This window comes from Panthera uncia, chromosome C2 (assembly GCF_023721935.1).
Source record: "Panthera uncia isolate 11264 chromosome C2, Puncia_PCG_1.0, whole genome shotgun sequence".
In the NCBI taxonomy this organism is placed as follows: Eukaryota; Metazoa; Chordata; class Mammalia; order Carnivora; family Felidae; genus Panthera; species Panthera uncia.
In genome coordinates this window covers 47,208,653-47,230,553 of record NC_064810.1, presented here as the reverse complement: position 1 = coordinate 47,230,553, position 21,901 = coordinate 47,208,653, and the positions used below count along the sequence as shown (strand labels likewise).

The following is a 21,901-nucleotide window of genomic DNA, read 5'->3' as shown; positions in this document are numbered from 1 at the left end:
GTTGAGTGTCGACTTCAGTTCAAGTCATGATCTTACGGTTTGTGGGTTCGAACCCCATGTCGGGCTCTGTGCTGGCAGCTCAGAACCTGGAGCCTGCTTCGGATTCTGTGTCTCCCTCCCTCCCTCCCTCCCTCCCTCTCTCTGTCTCTCTCTCTGTCTCTCTCTCTCTCTCTCTCTCTGCCCCTCCCCCACTTGCGCTCTGTCTCTCTTAAAAATAAACATAAAAAAAATTAAAAAATAAAGTTGGATGATGCTGACAAACAATAAGTTTTGGGTAAAGACATGCCACAAAGCTCTTGGACTTAGCAGCTAGAACCCGGATAACTGGAATTGTCTCCAGAATGCTTCCCAAATGTTGACTGAAGTATTCACAACTGTCCTCAGTGGGTACTACCTACGAACTCTTCTTATTGTACACAGTATGTAAGTTGGGTCCTCTAGGAAGACTCTGAGACTAAGACAAGAGTACAGAAAATTTATTGATGAGCAAACAACAGATTTGGGATAACAATTATAATGAAGATGACAAAGTGTGTCTAGTATCTATTCTATACTATTGACAAACAGCCCAATAGAAAAATAGCAACACACATGAATAAGTGGTTTTCAGAATAAAAAAGCCTCGTGGCCAATAAACATGAGAAGATTTTCAGATTCATTAATAGAGGAAAATGTAAATCAAAATAATATTGGAGTATTACTTTATACCATGGTTTTTCAATGAACTTGGCACTATTGACATTTTGGATTTGATAATTCTTTGTGTTGGGGGGCTGTCCTGTGCATTGCAGAATGTCAACAGCATCCCTGATGTCTACCCACTAGGTAACAGTAGCAGCTACCCAAACCTACCCCCTGCAGTTGTGACAATCAGAAATTTCTCCAGACATTGTCAAATGCATCCTAACTGGTAGTCACTTCTGACTGATAACCCATTAGATTGGCAAAAATTAGCTATCACAACTCTTGCTGGCAGGAATGGCAGGAAAGTGGATTTTAAATATAAAGTACTACAGCAGTTTTTTTGAAATTAAAAATACATAAACCTTTGGCTTAGCAATCCTACTACTAAGACTTTATCCCATGAAGATATTTATATGAAGTGACTTACATTGTAAACAGCTATTCTACATACCCATTTTTCTTCTGTCAGTTTATCACTGTTTAGTCTCTGATCTTAATCTATTCCTGAGTATTGATAAGTGTTCTTTCTTCTCATTTCAGAACTCTCTTGATAGAGCGCAAGCAGCCAAGAACAAAGGCAACAAATATTTTAAAGCAGGAAAATATGAACAAGCTATTCAGTGCTATACTGAGGCGATCAGTTTGTGCCCTATAGAGAAGAATGCTGACCTTTCCACATTTTATCAAAACAGAGCTGCTGCCTTTGAACAGTTGGTATGTATCTTAGGGATTTTTTTTTTTTTCCTGTTCTTTTTGTTTTCTTTATTTGCATAATGTTTCAGTTAGTACCACTCAAACCTAATAAGTTTTTTGAAGTTTTGAAATTACAGGCTTTTTGTTTTCATATCTTTTAATTACATAACTTTTTTAAGAACAGATTTGAGTTTTGCTGGTTAAAAATATAATCTAAAGTTATATATATCAAGTTCTATAAAATTAGACAATACAGGAAACTACAGTTTCTGGTAACCCCATCCTTCTCAACAGTTTGAGGCTATTTTTTTCAATTTTTTGTTTCCATAAATATTAATAGTAGCGTGCAGGGAGACCAAACTTATTACACAGTATTGTTTGTGACATTCTTTAATTGCGACTATATCTTGTGCAGCTTTTCTTAGCACATGCAGATTTGTTTTATTCTTTCTGAAATGGTATATGTAGTAGGTATTAAATGTTTGTATACTGGAGAACATCTAGTGATGAACATTTGGGTTGTTTCCTGTTTTACCTATTGCATTCAGTATTTGAGTAAATATTTCGTTAAGTATTTTTTTGCATACTTTCGGGAGGATAAAATTCTAGAAATGGAAATCTAAAGAGATAGCATCAGCACCTACTCCCAACAATATGAGCATGCTTGTTTTCCATTACTCTCGCTGACTATATTATCAATCTTAATATTATTTGCCATTTTTTCTCTCATTGTTTTAATTTGCACTTTTAGAAATGTTGCTGAAGTTCACTATTCTTTTCTGTGGTTATTGGGCATTTGTAGTCTCCGCATTTTTTTGTTCAACCAAATATTATTGACTATCTTCCTATACGGAAGGTTGCTATGGTACAAGCTGGGTCTATAAAAGCAAACCGTTATGCATAGAACTCAAGAATAGCTAAACAATGAACTATTTAAATGACATTTTCACAAATGCTTTAAATAATTAACATGATTCAGTAATAAAAAAATGACTGGCGATGGGATTGGTGCATAAAACAGTAGAGGAGACAGTGTTACAAATAGAGGAAACGGTGTGTATAATTGCTCTGAGGCAGGAAAGAGTTTGGTGTGATTAAAGAATTATAAAGGATCCTGGAGTATAGAGAGATGCAATTGGAGAGGCAGCAGAGGGCAGATGAGACAAAGTCTACAGCGGTAAGGAGTTTGGATTTGATTCTGAGTGTAATGGCAAATATTTAAGGGTTTTAAGTAAGGCAGGGACATCCTCTAAAATTGCTTTAAATGTTCTGTCAAGAATATATTGTAGGGAGGCAAGAGTGGAGACGGGGACACCAAGTAAGGATGTTGCTGAGGTAGCCTATGTGAAACATGAAGTAAGCTGAGACCAACAAGTTGCTGTTATATTGGATATGAAGGGTGAAGAAAAGCAGGAATGTAAATAATAGTGGAATGGGGAAGGAGTGAGACAGCTACGTAGAAGTTGAATTGAGAAATGTCTCTTTTGGGAGTCATCTAATTTTCTATTTTATATAATGCCAGGATGTTAGATGTGGTCACCTAGGGTGAGAGAAGAGATGAGACCTTGAGGACTCAGGTGGAGGGGAAGAATTTAGCAAAGGAAATTGAGAAGGAGCAGCCAGTGAAGTAGGTAGAAATCAATTAGAGCGGCAGTTCTTTGGAGGTTTGGCAATAAAGAGGAACCAAGAAATGGGGTAGTAGCTGCAGGGAATTATGGACTCAAAGGAGGGTTTTTAAAAGATGGAAAATAACTAGAGTAAGTGGTTTTTTTTCGTTTTCTTTTTTTTATATGCTCATGGAAATGATTCAGTAGAGATGTAGATTGATGTAGAGGTGAAATAGCTAACAAAGTAAAGTCTTTGAAGTGCAGAGAGTATGGATCCAGCTCACAAGTGGAGGATTGGCCTTTGATGAAGAGGGGTGCTTCCTCAGTTTTAACAGGAGGGAAGGAGATGATAGGAGCACAGAGATGCAGGTAGGTTTGTAGATTTGGTGGTAGAAAGATGGCCTAAGTATGTCCTTTGCCTGTTTTTGAAAATCAGGTTGCTTTTCTTTATTTACAGGTATTTATAGAGCTGTTGTAATATATTGTGGATCTTAACTCTTTTTATGTACTGGGAATATTTTTGTGTGTTGTGAGACTTAACACTCAGCCTGTTAAGTTTCGAAAAGTAATTTCTGTTGAACAGCGATTCCTTTAGTGTGACTTTTTTTAATACTTTCAATTACAGCAAAAATGGAAAGAGGTGGCACAAGATTGTACAAAGGCTGTTGAACTTAATCCCAAATATGTGAAAGCTCTCTTTAGACGTGCAAAAGCCCACGAGAAGCTAGACAATAAGAAGGAATGTTTAGAAGGTGAGGGTATTTTTGTGTTTACATATGAAAATTATATAAGGCTTTGTAGTCATTGGTAAGTTTATATGAAGTAGAGAAATCACTTGTATTTAAAAGTTAGATTCTTCCCCAACTGAGAATTTGTTTTCTAATTTAAATTGAGATTTCTGATACTTGAGTATTGTTTCTGTTCTCAATTATGGGACTAAATTAGTATTAAGATTTGAAGTTTATGTACCATACATTTTTAACTTGGCAATTAATGAGCATCAGTGTAATTCCATGATAAAGAAATCAGAAAAGAGGTTTTAGTAAGTGATAGTGTTGCTAAGATTCTACATATTTTCAGTTAATGTCCTATATAAACATGAAATAATTTTAAGATGAGTCATTAAAGAAAACATTTGTATTTTTGTGCTTGGTATTTTCAAACATTATTTTATACCCAATTGGAAATTATGTATTTGGTACAAAGCATCAGGTGAATTTGCCATTCTGAGTAAATTCTGTAAGTAAATATTCTGCAGCCTCTAATTGGCCATATCTGCTTCTAAAACTCCAATTAGAATATAGGCTACTGGCTTATTTTAAAGTACATTTTTGTGGGTGACGTGGAGCTAAACCAAAGTGATTTCTACAAGCTAAATCTGCTTTAAAAGCATCAATAATCAGATTTAGCCTTAATTACTTTTTAAAATAACATTATTTAAAAGGAAAAATCCATTTTATTTTTAAAAGTCTGGATTACCAAGTGAAGTGGTTTAGAGAACATTTTAGAAAAATTTGAGGTTTTGTGGTGGTGTGTATTTTGGTGATGGGTAGAAGGACTGTTGCTTTGGAAAAAGAGAATTCTGAGTTTTGAGCCAGCCCTTGAAGTTATTACCAGTTAATAATTGGCAGAAAGCTGATTAAGTGGATTTTAGATAGGTAGACTGAGATGGGAAAAAGACATTGACTTTGTCATTAGCCAGGTTATCCGGGGAACATATGAACAGATTGACTTGTTTGGAGGAGCAAAGATTTGGAATTCTGAGAAATTGAATTCAGAAAGAGTGGGAACAGCCAATGCTTGAATACTCTAAAAGGTTGAGAGGTTCAGGAACCACTGATCTTTTAAATTTCAAACCACTTTATCTTGAGCTGTGGCATAACCAGATGAAAATGGTATTTTGAAGCAGATTTAATTGAGAGATCCCTGGCAAGATGGCTTTGGACACAAGGAATAACTTGTGAGGTCTATAAAAAGAATCAGACATGAGAAAGCCACATTACATTGATAAGGCCTTTAGGTGCTGGGCACAAGGGAATCTTCCTGGATTCTTCATTTATTTACTATGTAGAATGTGAGGGTGGTAAGAAACATCACAAACCATACAGGATAGTTCCTTGGATTTCACAGGTGAGAAAAGTGAATAACCAGAGAAGTGGAATGAATTTCTGAGTTTCGAGTTTGAGTTATAGAGTATATAAAACTAAAGTGTTGAGAAGCAAATTATTGGAAATGAAATTGATAGCTACATCAGGCCATCAATTTGGTTTGGCTTTCGGTGGTACATGGTGCCCATTTGATGCTGCTAATCATCTTTGCAATAATTTTATACTTTTGTTTTTTCCATCATCTCTAGATGTCACTGCTGTGTGTATACTAGAAGGGTTCCAAAATCAACAAAGCATGCTGTTAGCTGATAAAGTTCTTAAACTTCTTGGAAAAGAGAAAGCCAAAGAAAAATATAAGGTAAATCTAAGTTGGTTAATAGAGGGGATATACATTGTGAAGAGTCATTTTAATTTACACTGCTTGAACTTGGGCATGATGGCAGTGGTAACAACTGAAATTAGATCTGTGTTACACTTCTTTTCCTGTAATGTTGGGCTTTTGTGGCTTATCTTTTTAAAAGAAGAATGTAAGCTATATGCAATATTGTATGTGGAGAATACTGAAAGAATTCATCTGTATTAGACGTTGCCAAACAAAGCCTATGGACCGCATCCAGTCTGCCACCTGTTTCTATAAAATTTTATTGGAACACAGCACTCAGCCATCATTTTTGGCTGCTTTTAAGGTAAAACAGTAGAGTGAGGTGGTTGTGACAGGGACTGTATGGCCTGTAAAGCCTAAAATACTTACTACCTGGTCTTTTATAGAAACAATTTGCCAGGCCCTGTCTATATCATTAAAGGTATATTTTTAAGCATATACTGTATAAATTGGCATTGGTTTTAAGCAGTCTGTAACAGATAATTTAATTCAAGAAGCCTTATTGAACAAAACTCCATGGTGGCCATTTTAGAAATAAATGGTCCTTGCCCTTACAGAATTACAGTTTAGTGAGAGAGACCATTAATAAGTATAAAAGGCATGATATGGGGAAGTGTCATGAGGGATAGAAGTAGTGTCATGGGATTACCACAGGCATCACAAAATATCTATCACTGGAAAATTTCTGCTAAACTTCAGTAATATCAAGGCAATTGTTCCTTTTTTCTTTAAGAATAATGTTTCCCTTAAGTTGATTTTAATAAGCTGTGTGTTTTTTAAATTTTACACCCCTAAATATTAGCTGAGTTAAACAGTTAAAATGGGTTTCTTCACTGCAGGACTTTCATGTGCTAGGATATGTTGTGAATCTTGGAGAGGAGTATAGCTGTAGTTGTTCTTGGTCTCTTTAAACTGTGCTTTTTTTCTCCTTGAGCATTTCCTAGAACTGGGATTCCTCACAGCACTGTAAAATATCATTTAATAGTCTCGCAACCTTGAGGGAGCCTAATTTCCTTGTGTATATTTATAATGTTATTGTGGAGTGATTATATTGGTTGGTCTTCAGGGTGCTCAGAAAATACGAGATAACCCACATTTACGTAGGTTCCAAATTAGTTTCCACTTATATTTTCTTTGAAGTTTTTATTTAAGTAATCTTTACACCCATTATGGAGCTTGAACTCACAACCCCGAGATTAAGAGTCGTATGCTCTTGTGACTGAGACAGCCAGGAGCCTCTCCGTTGTTCATATGCTACCTTTGTAAATCACAAAATACTTTTCATGTTATTGTTTTTATTTCTACAACAGCCCTATGAGAAAAATAAGGCAAGTACATTTGTTGCCATTTTACAGATAAGAAAACTGAAAGTGACATGTGCAGGGTCACATGGCTAATTAGTGGCACAGCTGGAACTTGTATCTTATTCCTTTGTTACTTAAGTCCATCACTTGCATTGTATTTATTTTAAATGTGTAATTCTGTGTGGAAGGCAGGAAGATACCTTTTCCAAGCTGAAATAGTAAACTAAAAGACAGTAATGATTTAGTCTGTCTTCAGCAACTGCTATTTAAAGTGGCAAATGATTGCCACTATATATTCCTATACAATCGTTAGTGAAATACTGAAATTAAGCATACTTGTCATTTGATGGGTGACCAATTGATTTACAGTATTAACCTGTATAATCCTAAATGAAGACATTGAATTTCTCCCATAAAAATAGGGCTTTCCCTAAGATTTCCTTTGTCTTCTTTCCCAATCTTATCTATTCTAGATTAGATAATTTACTTACAAAGCCAAATTCCCTTGGGGTGCTGGGGTGGCTCCATAGGTTAAGCCTCCAACTCCTGCTTTCAGTTCAGGTCATGATCTCATAGTTAGTGGGATTGAGCCTGTTTAGGATTCTCTCTCCCTCTCTCTGCCCTCCCCTGCTTGTGCTTGCTCTGTCTTCTCCTCTCTCTCTCTCTCTCACTCGCTCTCTCAGAATAAATAAACTTAATAAAGAAAAAAGCCAAATTCCTTTTTGTCCTTCTTCAAATACAAAGGCATTGAATCTACCAAAAAAACAGGAATGGTATTTATTATGCATACAATTTAAAATACCGTATTTCAACTTAAAAATCTTTGGGTTAGATTTTTAAGATAAAGGATCCAAAATATAAGGGCCCTACGGTTATGTTATTCCCTGTACCCTCTTGAAGATTTTATCCTAATTGGACTAAAAGGAAATAATTCTATAATGATGAATCACGTTGCCATGCCAAAAAGTAATTAAAACAAGAAATGTGATTTCATTCAGACTTTCAGTGGCATTTACTGTAATGGAGATCTTCAGATGCAGTACAGCTGGAGGTCAGATGAGAGCCCATGGTAAATGGACTTAAACATTATAGCACCTGTGTAAGATGTGGTCTTGAGTGATTAATTAAGATGCTGATCTAGAACAGAGACCAGAAGGAGATAATTTTTATTTTTTATTACATTTTTAAAAAATTTATTTTTAAGTAATGTCTATACCCAAGATGGGGCTCAAACTTACCACCCCCAAGAGTTGCATGCTCTGCCAGCTGAGCCAGCCAGGTGCCCCAGGAAATAATTTTTAACTCGGCAGTTATTTGCCTCCTGTGTTTGAGATTTCACTTTCTTGGACTTTAACATGTAGTCCTAGGAGGTCTGGATATTTTACATGTTTGGAGAGGAGAGGTGTCATTTAAAACCTGCTTTGAACAACTGGGATGAGTAGCTTTACCAGTTTCACTGTCTCTTGTCCTGTGGTTTGCAGTCTGATATTCTTCAGTTATTTGAGAATGAGATCCTAGTTTTTACAGCAGTCATTCTCAGTATTGTACAAATGTACCTGCTTCTTTGGTCGGTGTTTTCTCATTTTGAAATATTTAAATGTGATTGAATTTCAGAATCGTGAACCTCTGATGCCATCTCCACAGTTTATCAAATCTTACTTCAGTTCTTTCACGGATGATATAATTTCTCAGCCCATGCTTAAAGGAGAGAAGTCTGATGAAGATAAAGACAAGGAAGGAGAGGCCTCAGAAGTTAAAGAAAAGTAAGTTTATCAACTGTAGTATCTACGTAGTACCACATGATACTCTCAAGAGGATTCCCAGTGAGTCGAACAGTTGACTGTATTTGAATAGGGGTACTAACTTGAAAATTATCATGTAGCTCAACATACAGATGTTTTAGTGCAGGGAAGTTTATAATTTATAACTGTGAGATGCTTAGGAGTGCCCCATAGAGTGACTTTCTTCCAAGTTTTTCCTGCTTGCCTAGCCATTCTTTGGGCTTCTTGTGTCTGTTTCTGTAGAAAACTGAAACCAAAGTACAAGATGCTGTGTTTACAACTGAGGATCAAGTCATGTATGTATAGAAGTCACCTAGTCTGCTCATCCATTTATATTTATCAGTATTGTGTTTTGCTGTTAAGGTTAGCTCTCCTTTCTAAGAGAAGGTATAATATTATTACCAACATGACATTTTTTAATGAGTTGGGAAGAAAAGGGAATATTTGTTCTAGTAGCAGAGCATAATTTTGTGTCCATGGCATATTGGAAAGTTTGAGGAAACCTTGCTTTTGATTTGTATGTCCCTAATTTTTCAACCAATGTTGGCCACCTTTTAAGGGAGGATACCATGTATAATTGTAGTTGATACACAGTCTTTTCAGAAAATTGTAGTACAGAAGTAAATGTTGAAGACCATGCCAATAATTTCCTCTTCGGGTTAGGGAACATTCCTTACTAGAAAAATTGCAGTGAAGTTAGAGTGCAGGGAATATTACCATGTAATTATAGGATAAGTTAGCAGAGTTGTAAGATTTTGACTGATAAGTTACTTGCCAGTTTTCTCTACTCAGGATATATAATGAAGGAAATGAGAAATGTATTTTAACTTACAGAGACTTATATTTGTAAGACCCCTTAAAGGTCAGCTAGTCATCTTAGAAGAATACTGATGTCGCTGTATTTTAAAAATTTAGGGAACGGTGATTTTTTTTTAAAGTCCTACTTAATAGAAGAATCTTCCCTTAAATTTGCTTCTTTGGTATTTCCACCTATTCATTCTAGGTCTGTTTTGTAAACAACACAACTTCTGGGTGAGAGTCCTTCAGATAATTCTCTGCCTCCAGTATTGCTCCTTGACAGTGCATTTTCTACAACATAGCCAGAGTGTTCTCTACCAAGCAGAGATCAGGTCACGTCTCTTCCCTTGGCTTATGTGACCTAAACTTAATTATCTCCTAATTCTCTGTTCTTTCTGTTAGGCATAAAATAACTGTTGAGTGACATCAGTATGCCACAGGTGTGAAGGTGAATAAGACCGGATCCTTATCAATGATGCAGATCAGTCAGTCATTAGCTCATCCTTTAACATATATAAATGTCGAAGCCTGCGCAGTAACCCTCGGTTTCAGCTGTTGACTCTGCTGTTTACCTTTTTTTCCTAGTCTCCAAGACATCGAGAAAAATCCCAGTCCGCATCAGAAATCCTAATCAGTTATTCCTCCACCACCACACCACCCTATTCCAGTCCCATACTGGAATGTTAAGGGGAAGTAGATAGTTGATTAACTCTAGCATACGAGATGTTGCAAGTTTCAGCATTTGATCCTTTCTTAGTAAATAATTTCCTATGTTCATTTTTATTTTCAGTTCTGGATATCTAAGGGCCAAACAGTATATGGAAGAAGAAAATTACGATAAAATCATAAGTGAATGCTCAAAAGAAATAGATGCTCAAGGCAAATACATGGCGGAAGCATTATTACTACGAGCCACCTTCTACCTGCTTATTGGCAATGCCAATGCGGCCAAACCAGATTTAGATAAGGTCATCAGTTTGAAAGAAGCTAATGTGAAGGTACATTTAAAAATGTGTGTGTGTGTGTGTAAAACTTGATTAAAAAAAGAGACTTACAGGTTTTCCCAAATTTTCAAATTTTAGTTTCTGTTCTCCCAAAGGCTGTTTTTATTTTGGAAGGAACTACCCCTAATGATGATTGGGTCAGTATGGTGAAACTGAAACATAAATATGAGTGATGTTTATCTTTAGCTAGGAAAGGATTTTTTTTTCTTTTTTCTATGGCATCTGGTAACTTGAGCTTCCCGTGATAGCCACTGCTTACTGTATTAGACTATATTTGGATAGGGGTAAGGGTGATATAGCAGTGCTATAGGTAATACTGTAAATAAAAATACAATAGGGAATACAAGATTATAAAATGCATTCAATAAAATAAACACATTTAATCTGAAAGATTTTTGTTACATGAATTAAAAAATAGGTTCTAAAAATATGATATAGAGATATATTGAAATATACCAAAAGTTTTTGTAGTTGCATAGTTGGAACAGCTTTTTATCTTCCAGGTATTCTTATGTGTACATAATTATTTTCATAATTAAGATTTAGGGGGACCTGTTGAATTATATGAGTCTTCTACTCAGTGTTAACAAGACAAAGCTTAGCTACCAATTAACTAAAATTTCTTACTAGTTTGTTACATTTGTTCGGCCTGTTTGCTCAGTGAATTAAGTGAATTCTGTCTTTTTTCACCTCCAGATAATTCATTCATGTATTTTGTGTAATATAAAAGTTATTTTCAAGGCCTGAATTTTTAAACTATCTTAACTTCTTATAAACAAAAATAATTACAACTAAGTATTATTAAAAGTTCCTTTTAGAACTACCCTACGACCCAGCAATAGCGCTACTAGGAATTTACCCAGGGAATACAGGAGTGCTGATTCATAGGGGCACATGTACCCCAATGTTTATAGCAGTGCTTTGAACAATAGCCAAATTATGGAAAGGGCCTAAATGTCCATCAACTGATGAATGGATAAAGAAGATGTGGTTTGTATATACAATGGAATACTACTTGGCAATGAGCAAGAATGAAATCATGCCATTTGCAGCAACATGGATGGAACTGGAAGGTATTATGCTGAGTGAAATAAGTCAATCAGAAAAAGATACTATGTTTTCACTCATATGTGGATCTTGAGAAACTTAACAGAAGACCATGGGGGAAGGGAAGGGGAAAAAAAATAGTTACAGAGAGGGAAGGAGGCAAACCATAAGAGACTCTTAAATACAGAGAACAAACTGAGGGTGGATGGGAGGGTGGGGGAGAGGGGAAAATGGGTGATGGGCATTGAGGAGGACACTTGTTGGGATGAGCACTGGGTGTTGTGTATAAACGATGAACCAAGGGAATCTACCCCAAAAACCAAGAGCACGCTTTACACACTGTATGTTAGCCAATTTGACAATAAATTATATTTAAAAAAAAAAAAGTTCCTTTTAAAATGAGGTTTTCAAATTGAAGATACACTAATAATATGATCTTTATTTTTATTTCCTAGTGATCACAAATATGTTCTGTTTTTGTTAAAATTGTGGGGGTGTTCTTACTTCATCGAAAGAAAATTTACATGTACTTTTACCTCAAAAATTTTTTTTTTGGAGAAGAAACCTATTTCTTCCTTCATGACCATAACTTTGTTGTAATGGCAAGTGGTAACAATGCTTATCATACACCCTGTACAAAAATTCACTCAAAATGTCAAAATGTGGTGTTCTCTCGCTCTCAAAAGAAAAAAAAAAAGACTTGTATACTTTTAAAGGATGAGCTTTATGGTGTATGAGTTATACTTGAATAAAGCTGTTACTTTAGAAAAACTAAATTGGAATAAACAGTAACAGTGAACCTTTTCTTTTCTCATTTTGGTTATGTAGCTTCGCGCAAATGCTCTCATCAAAAGAGGCAGCATGTACATGCAACAACAGCAGCCTTTGCTGTCTACTCAGGATTTTAACATGGCTGCTGACATTGATCCTCAGAATGCAGACGTTTATCACCACCGAGGACAGGTACTTTTCTTATCAAGAGTTCTGACCTTTGTATTAAGGAATAGGATACTAGTTTTGAGAAGGTTGTCAAAAGTTTTCTTGTGTCACTTCTGATAGCGTGAACAAAGTATCAAAGTATTTCACAGTCTGGGTGGGCGTTTATGTAGTCCTGTCTTGAATATTTGTCCTTTATAAAAAAAGAAACAGAAGGTTACAATTACTGGCTTGCTGGTTCGAGTTTGTTTTTCACGTATTTCTGGCTTTTAGGTTTTCAGTGAGTAAAACATTAAAAGCATTTATTGAATATTTTAGGTTAATGCTAGAATCAACAGGATGATTTCTGTGGGCTTGCTGTAAGGAAATAGCGTCCTAAACTATACAAAAAACTGTGCAAAAAAAATATCTTCTGAATGAAGTTTTATAGTATTTGGTTTTTTAGTAAAAATTTGTTTTTTAGCAAAAATACATAGTGAAGGAAATCATTTCCAATTCCAGCCTTATCTGGGGAAAACAGGTCTTTATAACCCGTTTAACATGGATGGCTTCTTGGACTACATTAGGGTGGAATGTATAGGCTACATTTCCATACAACAGAAAAGCTGAAGTTCTTTCTAGTGTAGGAAAATTTTACCTAATACTTCTATCTGAAGGCTGTTAAGAGATGTTAAGATAATCTCTTAAAATTCTTGACATTTTGATCCTTACTGGTAGTGTCTTAAGATTAATTTGAAAGATAATTACTCTTGTCTGATATGTTTGAAATTTGAAAGTAGGGATGTTTTAGTCTTCTAGGAGAACAGGTTTCTTGCTTAAGAGTGACCAAAACTGCAGTACAAAAATGGTGGGTTTAATAGTATTTAGTGTTTTTGAAAAAACTGGACACTAGTTTTTAGAATCTTTCCTTTAAATGATAGGATTTTCTAGTTCATGATTTCTAGAAAGTAATTTTGTATTGAATACTACATGCTTAGCATTATGCTAAATTGTGGTAAGAGACACTGTATAGATAATTGTTTTTTTTTTTTCTTCCTTAGCTGAAAATATTGCTTGATCAAGTTGAGGAAGCAGTGGCAGATTTCGATGAATGTATTAGATTAAGACCTGAGTCAGCCCTGGCACAAGCTCAGAAATGTTTTGCATTGGTGGGTTCTACTTTCTTTTGTATTTTCCTAAACATCATTTTTATTTCCCATTGTTAACAAAAATAAGTGTTTCATTGTCTACAAAACCGTCACCTATTTTTCTGCCAAAGGAAGACTACAAGAGAAAAACTGTTGGTTTAGGGAAATGGAAGTATAGTTGCTAATTGAGGTTTTGCTCCTATATTTCTCTGGATGTTTTGAGTTTATCTTGATAGGTGTTTGTCCCTGATTTCATCCTCCCCTAAACAGCACCGTTCTTCTTACTTTTCTACCATAAACTAGCACAAAAAACAAAAGCATTTTGAGGAAGTACTCTTCAGTCATACCACATAACTGCTTTCTCATCTCGCCTTTGTAAAGCTGTTAATACTCAGAAACATGACGCTAAAAATCAGGTAAAATAAGTCCATTTCTAGTGAAATGAGGTACTTCCAGTTAGCCCTTATAGTCTGAGTCCTAAAAGAGTTTTTCTTAAAGAAATTGGGTCACAAGCACATTTATATTATGGATGAAAAATGTTACTAGATGAAGCTTTATAACACCTGTAGTAAGGTGATAATAAATTATATTTAGAAGCCACCATTTACAAAATGGAGAGCATACTGGACTTCTAAAAGCCCTCATTTATATGCAATGGTAACTTACACGTTAGTATGCCTTCTTCTAGATTATTAAACATCTTGAGATTGTATAATGGCAATGAAGTCATAGTTGTACATAGCAAATGGAGATATATCCAGAGATAGTTTCTTGCAACCCTTTTAGATGCAGCAAATTAGGTTAGCAAATCACCTGCTTTTCTGGAAATAATTATGTGATTTTTGTGTGACTTTTGTAATATGTTAAATTCCATGAGTTTTTGAGTTCTTGATTTGACAGGCCTCTTTTGATTTATTTCCACAGTATCGCCAGGCATATACAGGAAACAATTCTTCACAAATCCAAGCAGCTATGAAAGGTTTTGAAGAGGTTATAAAGAAATTCCCAAGGTGTGCTGAAGGCTATGCACTGTATGCTCAGGTAAATGTGATTTTTCATATTTTTTTAGTGGGCAGTCCTTTTTTTTTTTTTTCTTTTTTCTTTTAAGATTTTATGTATGTATGTTTATTTTTTGAGAGAGAGAGAGAGAGAGAAAGGGAGACACATAATCCAAAGCAGGCTGTAGACTCTGAGCTCAGAGCAGTCAGCCCAGAGCCCGACACGGCTTAAACTCACGAACTGTGAGATAATGACCTGAGCTGAAGTCGGACACTTAGCCTACTGAGCCACCCAGGTGCCCAGAACCCCTAGATGGAGAGTTACATGCTCCACTGACTGAGCCAGCCAACCAGGTACCCCCAATTACCAGTCCTTTTAAAGAACTGTATTCATACGCTGAATTCCATATGGAAATCAGAAAACTGTGCTTCCCTGGTTGCAGCTTCTATGAATACAAATAGCTTTGTTCCTGTTTTGATTTTCCTGGCACCAAAATGGTCTTGAATCACCTCAGGAGTGGCTCTTATGTTAATACAGTTTGAAAACCCTGGCCCTAAACTCCTAACATGGGGAGTCTGAAGTAGAGCATTTCCCTCAAGTGTTCATTTGGATTGGGTTCGCAAAATTAATTCCTTTAGGAAAATTTACCCTGTGCAATTGGTGAGAAGAATGTCCAAGGAAAGGTTTTTCTTTCTCTTTGATCATTGTTCTTTTAAATGGTTAGATAGGCTGTAACAGCTTATTTTAATTTCTCTATGGTTTGCCAAGTCCTGAGCTTTCCTTGCTTTAGGATTGAAGGTGTGGAAAGTGGGATGTATATTTGAATTTTTTTCACTTTTTAATTGTAGTCTGAAGTCTCTGAGAACTTACCGATTTTCAGTCATCCATTTAAATGAAAATGGTTAGCTTCTTATAGCCACAGTTAGACTTTTTCCTAAATGATCTTGGAATGGCTGTTTTCTTTCTTAGTCTTTAAGTTGAAATTTGCTTTTGGTATATTCATAAACCAGACATCTCAATACGCTGTATAATATCTTCTCTTACTCTTTTTTATTCCAAATAAATGTTTTCCCCCTGACCCAAACATCACAGAAATAGGAAACATTTAAAAATGACCATCTGTGGGGGTGCCTGGGTGGCTCATTCAGTTGTGTGTCTGACTCTTGATTTCAGCTCATGTCATGATCTCACTGTTGTGAGATCGAGCCCCATGTCAGGGTATGCCCTGAGCGTGGAATCTGCTTGGGATTCTCTCTCCCTCCCTCTCTCTCTGTCCCTCCTCTGCTCGCTCGTGCAATCTTTGTCTCAAAAATAAACTTTTTTTTTTTTTTTAAATGACCATCTATGGTAGATTCCTACCTCCAAACCTTTCTGAAGGTTGTTTTTGTTTTTATTGTCTTTCATGCTACCTTTAGTCAAGTTGTAAGTGCCACAGGCCATAACTTTTTTTTTTTTTTTTTTTTTTTGTGAGTGGGATTATGACAAGATGGACTCGTGTTAGCTCTGTTCTTTAAAAGTCCTAATATCACTGCATTGTTAGGAATTGAGATTCAGGATATGAAGTACAACCCAGAAATTCTTTAAATTGAGTGTGAGGAATGCCTGGGTGGCTCAGTCAGTTAAGCGTCAAACTCTTGATCTCAGCCCAGGTCATGATCTCCCAGGTTTATGAGTTTGAGCCCCACATTGGGTTCTGTGCTGACAGAGCAGAGCCTGCTTGAGATTCTCTGTCTCCCCCTCTCTTTGCTCCTTCCCTGCTTGCTTGTGCTCTCTCTCTCTGAAAAGTAAACATTTAAAAAAAAAAAAAAAAATAGAGTAGGAGCACCTGGTGGCTCAGTTGGTTGAGTGACCGACTTATGGTTTCAGCCCACTTTATGATCTCATGGGGTCTGAGCCCTGCATCCTGCTCTGCACTGATAGCATGGAGCCTGCTTGGGATTCTCTCCCTCCTTGTCTCTCTACCCCTCCCCCACTAGCACTCGCTCATTGTCTCTCTCTCAAAAATAAAAACATTTAAAAACCTTTTTTTTTAAATAAAATGAATTGAGTTTGAAATGATCTTATCTCTCCTTAGAATTTCTAGACAAGATGATGAAACATTGCTGATTACGCACAGTATTGTGAAAGCATGTACAAGATAAAATTTTATAAAATGTATTATATAAGTTAAAATAGGACAAACACACATTATAATTGTATGACATTTTTATTGAAAGGTACACTTGGGTTTGATTAGGTTTGATTAGGAACAAACCAGAAGACGACAGTACCACCCTGTCCTCATCACGGAAATGAAATTCAAAAGGATTTTTTTAGCACAGATTTCTATAGGCAGCTAAAAGAGCAAAGGCCACTGCATAGCTTTAAAGGAAACTCATACTAGGTACAGGTCTTCAGAGTTTTCCTAATTGCACATTGCCCTGTCTCCTCTATGCCATCTTCAGAACAGCTGTGGCTTACTCGGGCTATCTTCTTATCAGCCCTAACATTACTAGTCTGTTTGCACTAAAATAAGTATCCTTTGACCCCTCCTCTGCTTTTTACTTCACATATAATATATATGTTACTTTATACACAAATAGATGTAGTTACATAGTGTAACTTTTTTAACTCTCAAGCTTGAGCTTAGATGCTAGCCAGCTCTCCATAGTTTCAGTGTGAACTGGTATCCATGTAACCAAGCTTTCCATTTCTGCCATGGGATTTGCCCTAAAATAGTTGACTGTAGCTGCTTTTTTTTTTTTCTTTTATCAGTCATTTTTAAGGAATCACTTTGGTAACAGTTAACACCTAATTGAATTTATTCTTCCAAACGAGTGGCTCGGTTAGTTGAGTACCCAGCTGTTGATCTCGGCTCAGGTCATGATCTCAGAGTCCATGAGATCAAGCCCAGTGTTGGGGTCTGTGCTGACAGTATGGAGCCTGCTTGGGATTCTCTGTTTCCCTCTCTCTGCTCCTCCCCTGTTCTCTGTTTTAAAAATACATAAATGAACATTAAAAAAAAAAAAAAAAAAACTGGCACCAAGAGTGGGATTTTCTCTACGATGTACCAGATCATCTGTTATTGTAATATCACTAACCACTTGCCAAAAAGAAAGAAAAGTTAATATTTCATATTTATAACAATGCTTTGTAAAAAAAAAAAAAAAAAATACTAAGATGTAACATTTTTAAATAAGTTTATATCCCCAAAACAGAATTTGGTAATGAATGGATAAATTAAGTAAATTTTAATAATTAGTAAACAATATACTTTTAATTGTTTAGGTTGACAGTTACCTTAATATAACTGAAGTATCTCCTCATATAGGCATTAACAGATCAACAACAGTTTGGTAAAGCTGATGATATGTATGATAAATGTATTGATTTGGAACCAGATAATGCCACAACATATGTTCATAAAGGGTATGTATATTTGTGGTTCTCTTTGTTTCTGTAAGAAACTGTATTTCCTGCATAGTAATAAGATGGATTTCTTCTAGTCCTTAAGAAAGGAAGTGGGGGACTGTGATAGAGAGTGTCAATGAGTTAACTGACAAATTTCCTAATGCTGTGGATGCTTTATTAATTTTTGAAATTGTACTTACATTTCATTCTTACACAGCAATTAATAAATGTACTAGCATAAAGATTTCAGTTCTGAACATCCTGTCAGATATTACCTGTATCAAAATAAGTTTTTTCAGTCCTTGTGTACTTGAATTGTCATTAAGAAAAAACCTTAAATTATACAAAATAAAAAATTAGGCCATGCAAGGTAAGTCCGTAATAGAGCCTAGACCTTTGGACACTTTTTTCATAATAAGGAATTTGGACTATAAAACCAATATAAAATTGAGGGGGGGGGGGAATTAATGCTGATTATGTACTGTTTTAGTTGGGTTTTCCTTGTAAATTCATTGAGGTCGGAAATTGAGTCACGTACTTATCCTAATGATACTGTGCCATCGTCCCATCTGACTGCCTTGTTGCATTTGCAGTTTACTTCAGCTTCAGTGGAAGCAAGATCTGGATAGAGGTTTGGAGCTCATCAGCAAGGCTATTGAAATTGACAATAAATGTGATTTTGCATACGAAACCATGGGAACTATTGAAGTGCAAAGGTAACTCCTACAGTATGTTAGAAAATTTAAGGCAGCACCATAGATATTTATCTTCATTCTTCTCATTACAGATATGTTATTGTCAATATCCACTAAGTCTTATTAATATGTCATGCCTTTTGAAGCAAGCTTCCCTTAAAAGCATACAACTTTGATTTGCCTTGTTTCATTACTTTTTCAATTTAAAAGTCACACTTTAAGAAATTGTTTAAGTCAAGCATATGCGTTAGAAAGCAAAATTTGAGCATTATGTGTAGGTAGGAGCACAGCCAAGGGACTTGGGGGAACCTGTGATTGGAGGGGAGGGACATGGGGTGGGAGTGTGGTGGTAGGAGATGAGGGGAAAGGTGAGTTCACACACATGTGAAGGTAAGGCCCCTGGATACTATTAATGTTCTCTGAGGTTACATCACTGCTTTTTTTTTTTTTTTTTTTTTTTAATTTATCTTGGGGGGGTGGGGGGAGAATGCAAACAGGGGAAGGGCAGGGTGAGGGGGACAGGATCTGAAGCAGGTTTAGCACTGACAGGCTGACAGCAGCGAGCCCTACGTGGGGCTTGAACTCACGAACTGCGAGATCATGATGTGAGCTGAAGCTGGACACTCAACCGCCCCATGTCACTGCTTTCTAAAGGAGCTTTATGATTTAGTACAGAAACACAATGAATTTAGGGGCCAGACGGGATTATAATTTTGAGTAAGTCATTTAATTTCTCTAGTCTCACTGTTCTTATCTGTAAACAGAGACTACAGAGGTATAATGTAAGCACATAGTATTTATAATAGTAGCTAACATTGAGTGCTTTCTTTGTGCTAGGCACTATTTTGTTTCTTATAAAGGAGCAAAGAATTTATTAGGATCATAGTTGAACCTTAGTGGTCAGAAACTTCACTGTATTCTTTAAAATTCCTATAGGATGTGAAACATTTAAAATTTTGTTCTTTTAGAGGAAACATGGAGAAAGCCATTGACATGTTCAACAAAGCTATTAACCTGGCCAAATCGGAGATGGAGATGGCTCATCTGTACTCACTGTGTGATGCTGCTCATGCCCAGACAGAAGTTGCAAAGAAATACGGATTAAAACCACCAACATTATAAAATAGGGGGAAAGAGAATGACCCTCTTTTTAGAAGTTTACTCCCTTTTCAACTGAACCCTAAAGACACTGTCATGAACTGTGTTGAATGGTGGAACTTAGTATTTGTTTGTGCTGTTGTCATTCATTACAGGTTTCATGTCTAGGTGTTGTGGGAGTGGCTGTTGAAGGAAGTTTGCAGTGTTGCAGCTTTTATTCCCTGTGCAACAAAAGCTTAGAACCTGTTAAAGGGATATGAAAGCTGCAAAGAGTACAGATGATAATTAGCCATGCAAATAAAAACTTTGATTTGTTGATTTGGCTTTTTTTTTTTTTTTTGAGGCGGGGGATGGGGGGCGATGGTTATGTTCTGGATGATTTGTGTGTGTGTGTGTGTGTGTGCGCGTGTGCACGCGCATAATATATTTTACAGCATGTTGGTTTTTAAATTCATATAGTAAGTGCTGTAAAACAAGTTTCTTTGATTCAGTTAATCCCTTTTAGTTTATTTAAGGAAACAAAGCTTAAATGGGGATTTTGTTTTGAAGGCAGCAAAACTGAGACCCTTTAAACCACTGTCAGCATGCACAATGCCTCTGATTCTGCAGAATTGTTAGATTCAGTGGCAACTTAAGCCTTTTGACCCCATTCAACTCCAATGGATAATGTACATTGTTCCTAAAGTCTATAGCAACTGGCTTTCATACAGTAAATCACACAGAACCAAATATTCTGGTATATATGCTGGAAGACTGAAAATTAATGGGTGAGTGAACCAGGCAAGAGGTAAGATGAAATAGAAATGGGTTTTAATTGCCTGTGGCTATTTTTTATATTAGGCACACTATTTAATAGTGTACTTTTGAAAGAAAATTCAGGTTGGTTGTGTGTATAAAGATGAAGTGTTATACATGGGAGTGTTTAATTAGCTTAAAATGTGTAGTGCAGAAATGTGGCTAAAGGTTCCAAAAGGATATGTTTTGGAGTCAGAAGCATAGTACTTCGTTAAGTTTAGTGTTTTAACTATGGCTATGTGTGCTTAAAGAATTTTAAGCCAGTATTTTCAGAAGTGCTGAAGAAATGTGGAATGCTTTTTAGTTTGGAGCTAACCTTGCTCTCTAGTGCCTGACTGCACATGCCTAGATCTTTACTAGGGACACTGACAGTTTTATCTTTACTTCACCTTCTTACAAAAAAAAAAAAAAAAAAAAAAAAAAAAAAAATTTGTTTTTGTTTTACAATTGTCACTTTTCTAGACCATCCTTTTGTTTATATGCTGGATTTTTCTGGTGGGAGAGAGGTTGTGTTCTTAAAGTGTCTCGTTTTGAGATATTCGGAGTTGGAAGAGGTTTATTTAAGTCTGAGTATAATAAAAAAGCAAGCAAGCCTTTGGTTACACTCTGGAAATGAATTCTAATTAGTTTACATTTTTGGGAGTAAAGGAGCACTGTATCCCTCTGTAAGAGGGTGCTTTATCCTAATGAAGTCAAAAAGATTCTGTCTATAAGTGCTACTTTTTTAGAAACTATGAGAAATGACCCCTTCCAAAGTCAGTCTGGAAGACACTGAGGAGGCCTCTAGTGGGGACAGTTTAACATAATTGAAGATGGCCTGGATAATGGAAAGTTTGAGAGCTGTGCATTTTAGTTCTTAAACTATGTACCAATTATCATGATCCCTGAATACAGAAATGTTCCACATATCTGAATAACCTCGGACTTAAAGTTTTTATTTGCATGGCTATATTTATATTAACACTGGTATTTTCTTCTACTCTTCTCCCTTCCTACCCTTTGGGGTTGGGTAGAAAAAGACACGAAGGAAACTGAAGCATGTGCCATTCAATACTATCATTCCAAATCCTCATGGACTATTGCTTGTTCTGAAAAATTTGAAACTGCACTGAAAGCTGCATTTGTCTGTATCTTTTCTTTTGTAAATGACCTCACATGTAAATTCACCAAATAAATATTACATTCAAGCTTTTCTATCTGTCCTTTAAATAAAAAGATAGGTACTTTATTCGTTTATCATAGTATTGAGTAAAACCATAATCATTCTCTTATGGGCTTAAACTAACTGAAAATAGGTCTCATTAGTATATGAAGCAAATTAAATTTTTGGTGTGAATTGTGGAGGGTCCTGGGAACATCTGTCCTTCCTATTGGAGAAACAAAGCTCTAAGAAGGGCTACCAGAGCCAGCTTTCTTTATTCCTACCTATACCTGCCCTTACCTATGCTTGCAT

At 36.0% G+C, this 21,901-nt stretch overlaps 1 protein-coding gene across 1 annotated transcript in view; it reads left to right on the top strand.

Annotated features, from left to right (window-relative positions):
• TOMM70 (translocase of outer mitochondrial membrane 70) overlaps positions 1-21,640 on the top strand; it is a 33,623-nt gene extending 11,983 nt beyond the window's left edge. Inside the window, exons 2-12 of the mRNA XM_049629345.1 lie at positions 1,225-1,398; positions 3,610-3,736; positions 5,341-5,450; positions 8,393-8,541; positions 10,148-10,355; positions 12,237-12,371; positions 13,385-13,492; positions 14,396-14,512; positions 17,781-17,878; positions 18,454-18,576; positions 19,524-21,640. Coding sequence (XP_049485302.1) covers positions 1,225-1,398; positions 3,610-3,736; positions 5,341-5,450; positions 8,393-8,541; positions 10,148-10,355; positions 12,237-12,371; positions 13,385-13,492; positions 14,396-14,512; positions 17,781-17,878; positions 18,454-18,576; positions 19,524-19,677 — 1,503 coding nt within the window. The 3' untranslated portion in view covers positions 19,678-21,640. The remainder of the gene's footprint in view (positions 1-1,224; positions 1,399-3,609; positions 3,737-5,340; positions 5,451-8,392; positions 8,542-10,147; positions 10,356-12,236; positions 12,372-13,384; positions 13,493-14,395; positions 14,513-17,780; positions 17,879-18,453; positions 18,577-19,523) is intronic.
• Positions 21,641-21,901: the final 261 nt, after the last annotated feature.